Source organism: Rhea pennata, chromosome 5 (assembly GCF_028389875.1).
Source record: "Rhea pennata isolate bPtePen1 chromosome 5, bPtePen1.pri, whole genome shotgun sequence".
Lineage (NCBI taxonomy): Eukaryota > Metazoa > Chordata > Aves > Rheiformes > Rheidae > Rhea > Rhea pennata.
This window is the reverse complement of record NC_084667.1, coordinates 27,426,840-27,443,767: the sequence shown is the minus strand read 5'-3', so window position 1 is coordinate 27,443,767 and position 16,928 is coordinate 27,426,840. Positions and strand designations below refer to the sequence as shown.

Sequence of the window (16,928 nt, the reverse complement as noted above, 5' to 3'; positions counted from 1 at the left end):
TTTCTGACAAGTTTCTTCTGTGCTGAAGTATGCATGTAATTAACTAATGTTTTGCTTTATTTATCAATTCAAGTGACAGCTCAATACTAATACACAAGGTCAATGACCCCATCTCTTATAAAGCAAGCTCACGCTTTTGACCTTTACATGAAAATAAGCATCTTAACAGGAAATATTCCCCATTTCCAGCATTTCCCAGATTTGTTTAAACTGAAATGTTACTGATTATTAACAAATCTTTACCCTACATGCCACTGATAAGTAGCAGGTAACTGCTCTATTCTAATAGCTCTCGTCCTGCTGTCTGTGATGAATTTCCCTATTTTTTAATTGAAATGCAGCTGGGGCAAATTTGCCTCTGGAACTTTCCAGAAGAAGCTGTCGGTAAGATCAACTGATAAAACACCTAGCTACCGCAGTGGTCTCTACCTAACCCCTCTTATCAGTCTATCTACCCCCGCCAGCTGCACACCGGACTTGGCAGGACCCCCTCCGGCAGTCCACTGCTTCTCCGTCACCCAGAGGGTCCCCATCTCAGCGGCGCACGTGAAACACATCTTCTCGAGTGCTTACACGCCAAGTTAAAAAAGCACAATGAGAGACCTGCACAGAAAATGTTAGCAATAATAAAGCTTTTTAGCTCAGACAGCCCCAAACTGCCCTCTCCTCCATCTCCCACACGCGTCTGTTATCCGCGGCTCTAGGGCCGCGTCTCAGTGGCGGGACGCCCTGCCTCCCCACTGCCCGCGCAACGCGGCACCGGCGCCCGGCTCCCCTCAGCCGCAGGCCGCCCACGCCACGCCCCGGCCCGCGGCCGGCTTGGCAGCGCCCCGGCCGCGGCCCTGCCCGCCCCCGCGCCTCGGGGCGCCCCTCCCGGCCGCGGCGGGGCGGGGCGGGCGCTGCCGGAGCTCCGCCGAGCCGAGCCGAGCCGGGCGCAGCGGCGGGCGCGGGCGGGGCGCTGCCGCCGCCTCCCCAACGGCCGCTTCCACCAGCGCGGCCCGCGGCGGCGGCCGCCATGGGGCTCTGCCTGCCCTGCATGGGCGGCGCCGTCAAGGACGTGGTGGAGACGCCCGACCCGGTGAGTGCGGGGCGGCGACCGCTGCCGCCCTCGCTTGTTTCTGACAGCGCCCCGCGGCCTGTTGTTTCCTTTAGGAGAGGCAACAAGCAGCCCACCACCACCAGGTTCCTGCGGGTTAGGCACCACTTACGCCGGGGGAAGGGGAGCGGGGCGGGCGGAGGGGCCGCGCGGCCGCCCAAAATGGAGGCCGGGAGCCGCCCGGCGCGCAGGCGCCGCCGCGGCCGCTGCGCAAGCGGCGGTGGCGGCCGCGGCCGGGCGCCCCGTCGGGCTGGGGCAGCCCGAGCGCCCTGGCTCGGCCGGGAGCCCCCGCTGACGGTTTGGTGCGTGGCTCGGCGCTTGTTTCCGTGTGCCAGAAACAGCTCCCGAGGGGCCGTCAGCGCCGGGGAGGCAGCTGCGCAGGCCCGGCCGAGCTGCCGGCCTCGGGCCCGGGCCGCAGCGCCGCGCCCCCCGCGGGCTGCGTCTCCCCGGCGCCCGTCCTCTGTGGCTGTAGTGCAGGGCGCCAGGGACGGAGCGTGAGCAGGGGTCGTGCTGTGAGCGAGGACGAGGGGGTGCCGATCTCAACTGCAAATGGAGAAAAAAAATGCGCTTTTTTATGTCATATACAGCCGTGCTTCTAATTAACATTTATCTAGTCAAATCTCCCGTATGCAGGCACGAACCTGGCTGCGGTTGCTTCGTGAACGAAGTAGGAGCAGTGACCAGTTCCCATGTGTTTGAATCCCTCAGCTGAGAGTTCTGTGGGGTGGAAGGAAAAAAAAACAACTTTCACAGATACAGCTTTCCATTTTTCAAATAAAAGGAAGTTTCATGCCCCTTCTTGTCCGAGCTTGATTTTTTTTGGAGTGAAGGCATCATACAGACAGCATGATACAGATTGCTGGGGGAGGGGGTTGACTGCAGATAAGTCAGCAGCTGCTCTTCCAGCATATTAGTCACTAAAAACATTTTGTCCTTACAGACTTGGAATGGAGGGAAAGATGATGCTAATTTACTTAAGGATGGCATTTTGTGGCAGTTCACATTATATTTCTGAGTTTAACAGATTTGACTCATTTAAAAATTCAGACTTCTTAAAAACAAACTGTACAAACTATTGAAGAATTTCACTGTCTTTCACTTTTTACTTAGGAAATAAAAAGAAGACAGCTAGCAGAAGCTGCTGAAAAGAGACAGATGGAGGTAATGTTTGATAAAATGCCACTTACTCAGATTATGTTTAGGTAACAACTGGTTTATGTGGAAAATAGCTAGGACTTCTGCAGGAACACAGGTTGATAGTATGCATGGATTGTGGGCAAGAGATCATTAAATATTTTCATAGAATTCATATTTTACCTGTACTTATATATTTATTTACTGTTGATTTTCAAAGCTGGTATTGCAAGACAGTTGAGCTTTTTTGATGGAAGAAAGTTTAGAATAGTTAGAAAACAATGTAAGAACTGAAGAGTAAGTTTACCATTCTTTTTTGTCTGTGATAAGACCTGAAAACAAGAGATCTACAACTCTACTTTTAAATAACTCTCAAACAATTGGTTTTTGGTAATTATTTTCTAAGGATTACTTCAGTATCCTTAAAGGAATGCAAATGTTCTAGAAATGACTGTTGGAAGAGGGAAACTCTTCACATTTGAAACAAGTGCCTTAGCCTATTTCTTCCTTTCCAACCTTCTCTTAAAAATGTTTATAACATACTAAATAGGCAACCAGCAGAAATTAAATCTTAAAGAAATACAGCTGAACTGTGAAGAGAGAGGAATGTGTTATTTGTATGAGTGTTGGTGATTTTATATGTTGAATTAAAAAATCATCATTATTGATGTGGACCGTGTTGGTCTGGTTCTAATGGAATTTGGTGAATGACTGTAGCAACAGCTGAATGACACCTCAGAGTCCAGTAAAAACTCTTAGTTTTGTATCAGGTTACTTATTAAAAGCATTCCATATGTAATTTCTTTAAATCTCGATTTTTTTTTTAAGAGTAACTATTTGAAATATACTTTTGAGAAGTGTGTAAAAGCAGTGTCCTCATCTAGCTCTTAGGTTGCTAAAACTTTCCTTGGATGAAGGAAATGTGAAGCAACTTATGGATGGTTTTGAAGTTCTGTGGTAGCCATTCTCTCGTACTTTTTTTTTTCTTTAAAGACAAGAGATAAGCATCTACCAGAACTTTTCAGGACTGTCTTTGAGAGAGTTTGGACCTCTGAATGTTGAGTAACTGAGATAGCTTGTCAGCAGCCTAATTCGCTTCCCTCATTGTGAGGGGCAAGGTAGTATACCAAATGTCTTTCTCTGCTTAATGTTTTCCTATGCATGTGTCCTAACTGCTCTCTATTTAGCATGAGGTAATATGAGGTATTCTTCCTTTTTGGTGTGCTATAGAGAGTCTGCATACCTTGTTCATTCGGTGGTCAGATTCCTAAAAGCTAGAAATCATGGAGTCTAAGTAAATTACTGTCCATTGTTAAGTTTTACCTTATTAGCCTAAGGTGAATTGTGCTTGTCATCAGTGCCTTGGATTTAAGATGATGGCATTTCTCAGTTTTCCTTTGGTAGGTTTTAACAACTTTTGCGTAGCTCATGCTGTAATATCATAGCCCTAAACTTAACTAAGAATCAATTTTAAAAACATGTTTTTCTAAGTTAACAACATAAGTCTGTAGTTCTAACATTCCTATCTTCTAGTCTAGGTGTTTGTTAGATCACCACCATGAGGTCTGTGAAGCACTCAGTTTATGGGTTGCTCATCTGAGTACCTCTGCAAACAAGAGTACTGCTATCCATACATCCATATGGAGTTTGAAGGGTAGATTTTCACTTAGGATACTGTCACAGATCAGGATTTAAACTTGGATTTCTCACAGCCTAAGTTAGCATTAATAATGGGATTGTATTTTTCTTATGCATGTAAAATTCCTATCCTCCAGTAACTCTGCAGAGTTTGTGACTTTATCCCTTCCACTTAGTGTTAGAATAAAAAACCTCACTAGTTTCCATCAGATGTACCCTACCTCCAAGCAGCCATTTGATAAGAGGAGGATGGAGAAGTGATCGGATGATGAAACAGCTTAGGTTCTTGAAAGTCCTGACTGCCTGAATCATGTCTTCCCAATTAATACTGTTGTAAGGGCAAGAATGGGGAGCCCCTGACACAGAAAAAAAACACAATATAAAAATTTCTGGGGCTTTTAGGATGGGAAGCTCTGACTCTACATCTTGGATATGAACCAGGCTCACTTAATTACATTCAACTATGTTCACCTGGATATATTAATAAGATAAAATAAGAACACCCTCACATAGTTACAGAACCAAAAGCTTACAATATGAAAAAAATACCCTGAAAGCCTCAGTTTTACATAATAGTGGCTTCAGTTGCTGTTTCAAATTTTTCTTGAAAAAAAAAATTCACAAAATGGTGTTGCCGAGACTTGCAGTTTGGTTTCTGTCCAAAAAATAATTAACTGGTCTTCCTCAAATGTATTTTCTCCCAGGCTTCCTCTCGTGGTATTAAGAATGCTTATTCTGTAGAGCAAAAGAAAAAGAAGCAAGAAGAAATAGAAAAAAGAATGGCAGCTTCAGGTTCTGGAGGAGGAGGAGGACTGAGAGTAAGTTTAAAAGAGAAACAAGTTAATATGATGCAACTGTCTTAATAAAATGGCATTTTCTTAGTAAGTATAGTGTTTATATGTCTGCAAGACCGAGTAACCCAAGGAAGAACCAAAAGAAACAGAAATGGAAGCATATTTTCATCACAGTGTTCTCAATGAGATTTCATTTCTGAGACAGGAAGGATGGCAGAGCGCTTCCAGTTTTCCTCCCAATTCCTGCTTATACAGTGCATCCAGATCTCTTCAGTTTTATCATACTGGTAGCACTGGGGAACCTCCTCACTGAGTTGTCTTGTACTCAGTGCCCCTTTTTAGTACTAGTTGAGATTTTCTTTTGAGAGAGAAGAGACAATATTTGAACAAAGAAGGTTAATAGCTTTGGATTTCATGTTTATAGATATGTATTTCTCTTCACAAAAGCCCTACAGTGTTGACATACGTAGTGATGAACCTTGCTACTATTACTGCTACTCCTTTTCTAAAGTAAACTTCGTCTCAGAAGGCCAGGTGGAGATTTAATTAAGAAGTAGAATCTCCTCAGGACAGTGCACTAAACCATAAGCCAACAATGTCCCCTTGTGGCCAAGAAGGACCTCTGCTGCATTAGGAAGAGTATTGCCAGCAGATCCAGGGGGATGATCCTCCCCCTCTACTCAGCCCTGATGAGGCCACATCTGGAGTACTGTGTCCAATTCTGGGCTCCCCAGTACAAGATAGACATGACACTACTAGAGAGAGTCCAGCATAGGGCTACAAAGATGACTGGAGCATCTCTCTTATGAGGAAAGGCTGTAAGGGCTGGGCCTGTTTAGCCTGGAGAAGAGAAGACTGAGGGGGATCTTATCAATGTCTACAAGTATCTTAAGGGAGGGTGTCAAGAGGATGAAGCCAGAGTCTCTTCAGTGGTGCCAGGCAACAGGACAAGAGGCAGTGGGCACAAACTGAAACATAGGAAGTTCCATCTGATTGTGAGGAAAAGCTTTTTTACTGTTCCAGAGGGCTGGACCACATTGCCCAGTGAGGTTGTGGAATCTCCTTCTCTGGAGATACTCAGATCTCACCTGGACACGATCCTGTGCAATGTGCTCTAGGTGACCCTGCTTGAGCAGGGGGCGGGGGCGGGACTAGATGCTCTCCAGAGGTCCCTTCCAATCTCAACCATTCTGTGATTCCGTTGAGATACAGACTTCATGAAGTTTCATCATTTCCTCTCACTGCTATATTTGACTCTAGGGAGGGAGTTTGTATAAGTTATAGTTACTGGGCTGTAGCTCCATTAGTTCCTCAGCATGATAGCTGAACTGTGATAGACTGGGAAGTTTGTCATCTTTATACAGCCATTTGGTGGGTTTGGATTTTTTTTTTCTGCCTTTTTATAACTATATGGTTTTTGGTTTTGTTTTTCTCCCTTTAGTGGCAGGTCGGGTAAAGAGCATGACTTCTGAAGAGGATTGATGTTTACTGCCAATAACTTGCCAATTTCTGCAGCTGAGCGGCACTTATTCACATGGCTTTTGCTGTTTGCGTACGAAGACTCAGCAGTACATTGCCATTGCAGGAAGGCAGATGGTGGAAACGTATACTAAGAAGATGAAGGACTGAAGCCTCTGAACATAGAGTTTTGGCCAATTTTTGTTTTTTATTATACCTGCATGTTTTATTGTGTCCTTGGCAAGGGAGCAAGATGAGCATTCTCACACATAAATGACCTCCCACGTCAGTCTGTGTATGCTGTCTTGTCAGTTCTTGTATGTCTGGCTGTATGTAACCAGCTTAGGCATGGTTCAAGTGACCACTTGTTTTTGACATTTATTTCAAGCTGTGCAGTTAAAAGTTGTCTCTAAGTCCTCATAAAGAAAGTTGTTCCTAACTATGTATTCAGATATATGGATGACAGCATTTTCTTCCATTCCCTAATGATTTTTGGACTGCTATGGATTTAGTGCCTTTTTTAAAAAGATTGATGATGGCCGTTAGAAATGGAAGCATTTTGTGACACTTCAATAAGAGTAGCATCCTTTATAAACCCTGTATACTTATCCTGAGAAAACTGCTTTACTGAGTTTAACTGTTGTTCCCATCTTCAGATGTGAATTTCTTTTGAGCCTCTAAGTATTTATAGTGTATACTGGAAGTTAAACACAAGATTAAAAATACTCTTTATTAATTGTTCTACTTTGTAACACAGGAGGGCAGTGCTGCACTCCTGAGGATTTTTTTGGGGGGGGGGAGGGGGGGAAGAGCAAAAGACCTATTACATCATCTCTTGGATGGTTGATTTCCTAAAGTTCTGTACTATCTGAGTGGGTTTGTTACAGTGCAGTAATATTTGCCAAATGCCAGAAGCTCTGTCACTTTTTTCTATGTCCAGGAATGTTCCATAATCCTTTTCCCAAATGTGAAACTGCCTTTGATTATTTACAGCTACCTAAACTATGGTGTTATAACCAGACTTCCAAACCAGTGACCTCAAGCTGCTGCTTTAATAGATGAAAAAATTGTTGCAGCATGATCAGCACTAGGAAACTGTCTCTTATCTCCCTGGAGGGCATTATGTTTGACCTTAGTACGTCACCGACCCCCTTCTTGACCTAGTTTGGGCTTTAGAAGCCTTTTTAATTTAAGGGGGGAGGGGGAAGGGGGAAATGTTCTTTTACCTCCCCAGACAGGGTCTCACACTATGTTAGGAGCCCAGTCTTGACAAAACTAGTTTCCTGGCCTGGCATTCATAATTCAGTTAAGAGAGACTTTTCAATATTAATTATATAATAGTGTTAGGGCTAAAAAATTGTGGCCTTGGCAGTTGATGAGTACCTCCTGTTTCACTTGATTGTTGATACTTGTTCTCTTCACTGTATTAATTGGTCTAAGTGAGTTCTTGAATCTAATGAAAATACATTAAAATGTAATAAAAACGTACTAAATGTTACTTTGGAATGCAAATTTCAGTCCAGCATATGTCTCAGCAGATGTCCTACAAAGAAATACCATCTAAGTTCTACTTAGATTCTGAGATTTGTCACTTGAGATATCTCAAACTAATGCTTTTTTTTTTTCCTCTCGTTTTTTTACTCTCCCTTCTCCTTCTCCCACAAGACAAAAGAGGGGAAATAACTTGGTTTGCCATTAGCGTGGATGAGATGATGAGCTGCAAAGTTGTCTCCTCCAAGCTCTTGTATAAAAGCTGGCAGATGACCTAACTGAAGGATTCTCTGTGCTTGAACTAATACCATGAAGATATACCAGTGATAAAAGTTAAATGAGTTACTGGTGGCTGCCTGTTGAAGTTCTGACTGTCAAGATGAGAGTAACTGCCATTATGAAGCAGTCATACTATGTTGCCATCCTCAGTAGGTAGCCCAAGGGGAGCCGGTTCTGTTTTACTCTAGGTACTGTCACCAGTAAAGGTGCTGTACACTTGATTACTACCCTGTCTCAGTGCCCACACTGCTCATCTGACTCTGTTAGTCCTGCAAGAGGGCCGGAATGCTTACGGCTCGCTGCTTAGCGGCTTTTTTGGAATGTCGGAATGTAGGTCTGAATCTCTTCAGATCAAGTGGACCTTGTGTTAAGAAAGTGATTCTCATAATTGAGAATTACTGTAGAAGAAAATACTGCTTCTTTCTCCCTCCTTTAAGAAAACAAAAAGCAAATAGTATCTGCTTCGTAGGAGTCCTAGTCCTGAATGTCAAGTTTATTCATGCAGCTGATAAAGACTTCAAAACATTGTGTATTACAAGCTACCAGTTGATAAAGCTGGTTTTACAGAGATTCCTATTCCATGTTGATAAAACAGTTTGGGTGGCCACACTCTAAACTGAATGTGGGGAATGACAGGTTAATAAAAACCCCTCTTCTTCTTAGAAGCTTTTTTTTTTTTTTTCTTTTGCTACCATAGATCTTGTAAAATTAATTTCACAGTGAAAGCAGAACGTACTACAGTTTAATACTGTACAACTGATAGTTGATAGGAGAACGATTAAATGGTAAAGCTCAGAGCTACCTAGATTAGAACTGCTGTGCATCTGTACAAATAAACACCTCCCTTCCTTACCACCCACATACAAATCTGTGCTATGCTAAGATATTAAGCACAATAGGAATTCTGTCCCTATTTCCTCCAAGCCAAAGTGCTGACTTCACTTCAGAGACTGGTAAAACACATTTGAGTAGATTAGTATAAGTGGTTGACATTTTGTTTGCTTTACAGCAGTATGACCTCTTCATCAGAGAGCAGTTTTAGTTTCTTGCAGAACACTTGGAAAAAAAGAGCAGTCAAAGCTCAATGCTCATCAGCCGAAATGAAAGGGCTGACTCTTGGTGACTAAGGCAATATAATCTTTGTTTTAGCAGTAGTTGAAAAATGAAGCCAGCTGCTACTCCATTGCATTAAAATAGATGGATTATGCCAGGGAAAAAGTGTTTGGGGAAGAACTTCTGGAAGTTTGGGAGGACACAGAACTTGTGTCCCCCAGTAGCAGTAGTATAGAAAGACTGCAACACAGTGGGCTTTTAGGAAAACAGATGACTTCAGTATGGATTTGGCCTAGAGACAGACTAAGTAGCTGGGACACAGCTCATCAAGAGGAAGCAGTGCCAGCAGTTGGACTGGGATGGAAGAACCTCTCTGGCCTCATAAATGTTTGCATGATCCACATCTGTTTGATGTTACTTTAGATTCCCAACATACCCACAGGCTAAGAAGTAGGAGAGACAAAGCAAAGAAAAAAATCCTGTACTTCCCCTATCAGGCATCACTGTATGGTAGCAGCCAACAACACAGTACCAAACTTAGGCTCACAAAGAACCATACCCTTATCAGCTTCCCTAACAGATGCTTCTGTAACGCTACAGTGTGCCAAACAGCTCATCCCCTTCATCTAAAATGAACACACATAATGAATTCAGTGTTGGGTCTTAACTTGTAACAAACTTGCTATACCTTCCCACACATACACACACATATTGACGCCTCTGTATTTAGTCATCAGCTAACAGCCCTTGAACCAGTTTACATAGATTTTACATATGATCTCCAAATTGTTGGAAAAAAGGTAGAATAAATGAGTAATTATCATTGTAGTAAGTAAAAGAAACAAATACTAGTTATATAGATAAAACCTGCTTGGAAGAAAAACTAGCTAATGCATGAACAGCCAGGTGATAGAAAGGTACCTACTGTAATGAGCAATGACAAATGTTAGTGAGGTTTTCAAACTGACTCTTAGTTTCTTTCAGCACGCTGATGTCATTTGACATTACACAATACTAGAATAATTTTCAAAAATGGTCTTACATACATTAGCTTTAACCATCTTGAGTTTTCAGCACAATTGTTTATTCACGGCCAGCAAGAGCTTCCCTGTTGCTTTTTCTGTGGTATAGCTAAGACTTAAGTAGAGAGATTCCTCTGCTGCTGGTAGCAGTCGAATTTTTGTATGACTTCCATCCTCCTCAATACTCACACTCAGCTGAGTCATACAGTGAGGAAGTAGTCTAAAAATCACCTCAAAGCACTCTTCCTCACATCTTCCATGGCTAGTTCAACTTTTCAGCATTTCATTGCCTGTCTCCATCTCAGTAGATGCCTTCTCACCTTGGGGAGGAGAGCCACCGGTCCTCCCTGTTGATTTTCTGCCATTCAGGTCAGCCTCCTAGAAGTTTACACCAGATACCTGAATATCATACATCATGGTTTAGAAACTTCAAGTATGCTATCCCTAGCTGCTCACACAAGATTTTTTCCAAGACCTTTCTATATGAAGAAATCTGTCCCAATTGCTCTAACAAGCAGCAAGGATCACACCTCTTTCAGCAAGATTTGGCTGCTCAGCTACAGCTTCAGGCTTTGTAAGTCAAGTCTCAGGCTCCTAACTCCTCTGAGCAGGATGGATTCACAGTAAAACCCTTAACTTTTATGTCTCCACAGGATCTATCATACTGAAAGAATGCCACCTACCTAGTCATCTACACTTCTGAATAAGGTATCCTCACCTTTTTCTCCAGAGTTAGGGTTTTTTGGATGCTCCTGCTTTCTCTTCTTTTGCTCTGCATACCTATACCAGGAGCAGCAGAAAAAGTCACTTCCCTTTCTAGCAACCTTATAAGCTCCACCTGCAAGCTCTTTACTCTACTTAGGTGGTCACGGGCATTACCTTAAATTGTCCTTTATAGGTCTCTAATTCTGGAATAGACTAGAACTCAGAAAGTACTTAACGTGATTTTTAACAAGCTTAGGCACCCAAAAAAACCTCTCCTGAAAGCTGCTGTCCAAACCTATAAAACACAGTTCATGTTTAATTTAACATCTTTGTTTGGGTTTACCAGGATTATTTGTTGAAGTTTAATATTACAATAAAACCAAGAATATCTTTTTTATAATTAGAAATGTCTACTCTTGGTTTATTAACATGTAAACATCTTTAAATATTTTAAAGGAGAAATATGGTAAATCTTAATTTTTATTGATGGCAAGGTAACAACTATTTATGTTTCTATTTATGCTTCAAAGAGTAATCATTATTTCAGAATGAACATCTGACACTTTCACAAGTGTTCTTTTTTTTTTTTGTTCTCTGTTCATTTGAAAATAGATTTCTTGGTGCATGTATTAAGAAAATTATTTTTTTCATCTATGCTGCATTTTTATATTAATGTTATTTAAGCTCTGTTCCCCACTCCTGTAACGGCTGCATACATTGCTCTTATGAGAACTGTGTCTTTCTATGGTCTTTCAAAGAATTTACTGCTAAAGTATATATTTTTTTCTAGAAAATTTCTCAAAATAAGAATGAAAGGCTACAATTTTTATTTCTAAAAAACACTGTTGGAATTATATACTGCTACTTAGTACTGTGTACCAAACAACTGTGTACAGTGTATATTTAGCAGACATTTATGGACATTGAGGCAGGATGGTTCCACTTAAGTGAGATAAAAGAAGCTGATTTTAATAAGGCCAAGGCATCATTGAGCATGAAGGATTAAGGTCTTGGATCTGTTTTGCTATAGTCAATAGAAATTTTGCCTTTAATTTTAAAGATCACAAGATCTGATCTTAGAGATATGTTCTAAAATTAAACTTACAAATAAACAAACAACTCCCTTACCCAAAATACCTTTTAGAAACTATTTCAAGAACATCTTCAATTCTTTCCTGTTTTTTCTACAAAGCAAAATTGATTTTCAGCAAAATCCAGGTATTTTCTGTGATATCTGTAGTAAATGAGTGCCTGCTTGCACTATTTACCTTACTAGCAGGTTAGTAAGCCGTCCTATATTGTAGGCATTCAGTCAGTAGCAGCAAAATGCAGGAATAAAGATTGCAAATAATAAGACTATCAATAGGTATGAGTATTTTAAAAAAATCTGTTTATTTCATTGCTAATGAAACAACTGAGTTCTGCTCAAATTTATACAGTCAGTCAAATAATCCTATAAAATGCTTTTTCTAGGATGTTACAAGGCACATAAATTACCAAATATAGACAAAGAAAAGTAGCCAAAATTATGAACCAAGCCCCAATATGCCTTTAGCTCTTGTAGAGGTGTGTGAATGATTTACAAGAATGTGAATCACTCTACTGACAAGCTAATGAATATTTTACATTTGGCATGACTAACTGAATTAGCAAAAAAGAGGAAGAAAAATCTCACATTCAAGCACAGTGTAGTGTTTTCTGATGTAGGAAGGACTAGCGTCTTCTGAAGCTCCCACCTGGGTGAAAGGAAGGCTGTGCAGCTTTCACTGCTTCCAGCGCGGGTTGCAGTGCCTCACCCTGCTGGGACGAATGACCACTTGTGTTGTCTCGTAGAGGAAGGGGCAACCTCTCGACTTCCCGAGGGCTCTATACTGGGCAAATGTGTGAAAAACAGGAAGGAACCACATACAGTTCTGGCACTTAACATTGTCTTTAGCTATAGAGAGTATAAAAGGGTTATTTTCTTGGTCTTTTTATTAAGTAATCAGTTTGGGAAATTGTTTGGCATGCGATAATAATTCTTTTCATATTTTCTTCTCTTGCTTAAGAAAATACTGCAACCCATAAAAATAGACAATTTTGATTTCATCTGAGGAGGCATTACCAAATAATTTCCACAAATACTCATTTTCTACCTGCATAGATATTTTTCAACTAGCCTAACAGTCAAGGACTCAATGTCATAAGATTTTCATACACGTATATTGTACTGCATATTTTCTTCCGTTAACATGATCCACTCCTTTATGTAATTCTAAGTATACATTCACATATTAAAGAGTAATAATTTTGCTAAAAATATATGTCTATTTCTTATCTGATTGTAGTAATTAGCCTATCAAGGGTAATTTGCTATAAAAGGTACAGTACTAGAAATAAATAGTTCTACAACTCAGAGATCTTCAAAATGGGTTGCCATTTTCAGTCTGTCTTAAATTTTCTGAAGTCCTTTTAAAGCATAAACTAAATTTACTACACTTGAGAAAATAATTTGGACCTACATACATAAAGTCCCAATCACGTGAGAAGCTTATTTCACTTTATCTCCTTCTTGGTTTTGTAATGGGCAGAAACAACAAGATAATTGTCTGGATTCATGTCCCTGAGGGTTGGAGATTTGCTCTGGATCGGAGAAGTTTTTCCATCCACTCGAGAGATCTGCAACATCCGGCATGGGTCATGCTTCAGCAAGTAACCTGCAAAAGTCTCCCATCCTCCGCCAACACGAACCATGACATGTTTGTTGTGCAGCATCTGGAATTACACATGCAGAACAAAATATAAAGTCTTGAAGGTGAACCATTCACTGGTAAATCACATTTCTGTTAGAAATGTGATCCTTAACTTTAGTTAGGAATCACAGATACCTGTTAGCAGTCTGCTTTACGACAACTGCATTACAAAATGAAATAGAATTATTTGTACTTCAATTTAATAACTAAGTAAACTAATAGAAACTGTAAGAAAATGAGGTAATATTTAAAACTAACAATTTCCATACTTTATGTAAACATTGCTATATATTTTCCCATAGCAGTGAGTGATGCTGTTCTTCATGTGCTTCATATAAGCATGTTAGCAAATCTAGAGAGGTTTTTCAGATGAATTTCTTGAAATTATTTTAGTAAAGACATCTTTTTTTATGTCTTGAAATTGGCTTTTCATTATAGGAAAGGGATCCTATAAAAGGACTAGTGAAGGGCAAACAACCGGAACAATCTCCTCTGTCTCCTAAAATATCAAAAAGTTATTTTAATAAATGAAGTACCATTTATTTTAACAATTTAAGATTGCTGACATATATAAGTAAAGAAGTCTAATGAGGGAGATAAGAAATAACGTATCTGGAACTGTTTGGAAATACTTGAATTTATGTTGAATTTATGTTATAAAGGAAAATACAAGAAAAGTCTCCATGTTGTTATTAGAGAGAAGTTTCACCACTGCTTATGCTTGCAGTCTCCACTCCAGAAACACTGAGGCCTGACCTATAAAGCAATCCTTGGTTATTTAGGTACATAAGTAACCTAAAATCAGTACGTAGGACATAGGTATATGGACACAGCGACATATGACGTAAGGATCTAACTGCCAAATTAGGTACCTCTCTTTAAAATATATATCTTCAAGATCCACACTCTATTTCTGACTAAACTCAAATAAATTTTTTCACGGAGGAAAAATGTAACTTCTCTAATGTCTGCACCTGTGATTTCAGTTGGCAATTTCACTCTAATTTCTCTCATCCAGTTTTCCACTCAAAACGGTAAAATAAATACCAGCTGGGTATCATAAAATAGCATTTTCTCTGAAAGCCACGTTGTAAGTCGGGTAGTGAAAAATGCTTCGATTATTGCATCTCACGAAATGGCAAACATCTTTTAGCCATAGCTCAAGAAATTAAAAATTTGCCTTGTAAAAGCTCTGCTTCTATACAGACATCCTCAGACAGTATGCCAGGATGTATTTATCATAGTCTGGATAATGACATTTGGATTTATGGCTGTGATGTATATGTGGATGTTCTACACCTCCGAAATTCCCCTGAGGGCTGGCAGCTCTGAGACTTATGTGGCACATAAACTTTTTGTAACATACAGCAAGTCAGATTAGTACACTAAGTATAGACAATAAAACAAACAAACAAAACAAACAAAATCCTAGATAATAAAATGCAACAATTTCAGTTTTTGAAAAAAAAAACCCAAAAACCTCAACATTGATTGACTTTTGTTACATGAGGTGACAGTTTCAGTTAGAGTGAGAAAATCATGGGAATTAATACAACTAGTACAACTTTTCTAAGTTTGCAAATTTGGATAAGTTTATAAACGAATCAGACTCTCCATTCAAATAAGCAGGTGCAGATGAAATTATGTTTTAAATTTTTCATTTAAAAAGTTTTTATGTGAAGAAAATTATTGTTCTTGTTTCAACATTTTGCCTTTTTATATACGCCGTGGGAAGTCAATTCGGTTTTACTGATAGTGAAAAATAAAGTTACTTCTGCTCCATCCTAAATAACTGAGGGCTATTACCCTCAGTCAAATACTCTGAGTTTAATTAACATCCCTCAAATACGATGACTGTATGTGCTGGTGGTGTGTGCGGTAGGGAAGTTAGCTCCTCTTTGATAACGCAGTGAGGTTTTTCTCTGGATGTACATTGGTGTGAAAGCAGAATCAGACTGATACCTTCGTCAATCACACTTTTTCCTCTCCAGCTCTGCTCTTTAGTTTCTGGACTTCATTTTGAACTTACAATGGCATGATCAGACTTCAGTGGTATGAGATTTGAATCAAGTCTTTAGTCTGGACAATATATCACAAAAGAAGCAAATGTTTTTTACATTAACTCTGAAAACTGCAGTTCAAATGGTAACACAGCCTTGAGACAACAAAGTCTAGAGAATTTTATTTAGCAGCTTTCTCCTCTTAAAATACTTTAAAAAGTATTTGAGAAATGCTCCAAACTTTTGAAGTAAAAGCACTTTAAAGGCAACTTTTGGCCCATTACAACATGAGATGCTGCTGCGGGAAGGAGTTAACTGTAGCTTCTCCATATTGTCACAGAGGGGTTTGCATTCCACAAGCAGTTCCTATCTGGACTTTTTATTAAGAGGGAGGTATGGAAAGTTAGTAAAAAGTATATTTGGTTCAATTTCCCTTAGGGACTATTGCACGGACAAATAAAACCTCCTGCTGGGATGTTATTTCCTGATGCTCAGGTTAAATATACGTCTTCCATCTTTCTCCTCTTTTTTATATTATTATAATATAAAAATCATTCAGTGCTTGCTTTTTATATAGACTGGGTTTTCCTACATTCTAAATATGGTCACTGTTCATGCTGTGCTGTGCCACAAAAGCACCATTATATTCCTATAGCCACATTTTGATTTCAGTATCACCAGCGCAAATCTAGAAAAATTCTGCCAGCTTCAGAATTGCTCCAGATTCACAGAAGTATAAAGGATTTCTAAAAAAATAAAAGAAAATAAATATGGCATAAATATGGCATACTCTACTTTCTAACTGGAAAAGCAGTTTCCACCCCAACATATTTCAGCTGAAGATCAAATTTTTGAGATTTTATAATCCACCCAATTCAGCTTTTCCATTGCCAGAGAACTTTATGAAAGAAAAGGGCTGGATACTATAAAAATAACGTTTATTTGCCTGTGATCAGTGTAAAATAAATTCATGACATTCATGTATTTTCACATTGCTATGCAGCCAATCAAAACTGAGAAAACCTTTTAAGTAAAATAAAATCCAAGATACGTTTATAGCTGACATAAATTATTATTTCTGTTAAGTACAAAGTAGGGCTGTCAGAAAAGCTGTTTTCTCCAGAATCTGTCTTTAAATTAGAACAGCAGAATCTGTGGTGAAGTGAAAATACAAGAAAACGGAGTACCAGACAATAGCATCACAGAGGGAGAAATTATGGAGTGTTTTGGTATGCATTAAGGTTATACCAAGAGATAACATGAAAAATGTTTTAACAAAAGTTAGATGAACTGAACTGTCATTACACAAGACTTCAGAATCAAAATGTAATAGAGTTTCAGTGGTTCTGGTTTTCACATAAATGAGTTCACAGAGAGCTTTATGCCTTATTAAACAGATATTAGGCTGTATCTTAGCTTGTGTAAATGAGCATAGTTTTACTGACTTGAAAAAATCTATTGTATTTTATAGGAATTGAAAACCTGGCTCAGTATTGTTATTCTTCAGATTATATTACAGCTTTCTT

The 16,928-nt window shown here is 39.7% G+C and overlaps 2 protein-coding genes across 2 annotated transcripts in view; one reads left to right on the top strand and one right to left on the bottom strand.

The window, feature by feature from the left end:
* Positions 1-929: 929 nt before the first annotated feature.
* SVIP (small VCP interacting protein) lies at positions 930-7,618 on the top strand. Its single transcript, XM_062576846.1, has 4 exons — positions 930-1,078; positions 2,207-2,257; positions 4,573-4,686; positions 6,104-7,618. The coding sequence occupies exons 1-4, from the start codon at positions 1,016-1,018 to the stop codon at positions 6,116-6,118; spliced, it is 243 nt and encodes an 80-aa protein (XP_062432830.1). The 5' UTR covers positions 930-1,015; the 3' UTR covers positions 6,119-7,618.
* Positions 7,619-12,983: 5,365 nt separating this feature from the next.
* The window catches only part of GAS2 (growth arrest specific 2), a 92,886-nt gene continuing 88,941 nt past the window's right edge, over positions 12,984-16,928 (bottom strand). The window contains exon 8 of the mRNA XM_062577057.1: positions 12,984-13,424. Within this exon, the coding sequence (XP_062433041.1) occupies positions 13,206-13,424 (219 nt within the window). The 3' untranslated portion in view covers positions 12,984-13,205. The remainder of the gene's footprint in view (positions 13,425-16,928) is intronic.

What these genes read in the sequence shown, in the direction of transcription:
- SVIP (XM_062576846.1), top strand. Translation starts at nt 1,016, where the DNA reads ATGGGGCTCTGCCTGCCCTGCATGGGCGGCGCCGTCAAGGACGTGGTG. An exon ending in TGGTGGAGACGCCCGACCCG is followed by an intron (nt 1,079 to 2,206) that starts GTGAGTGCGGGG and finishes CTTTTTACTTAG; the next exon opens with GAAATAAAAAGAAGACAGCT. An exon ending in CTGAAAAGAGACAGATGGAG is followed by an intron (nt 2,258 to 4,572) that starts GTAATGTTTGAT and finishes ATTTTCTCCCAG; the next exon opens with GCTTCCTCTCGTGGTATTAA.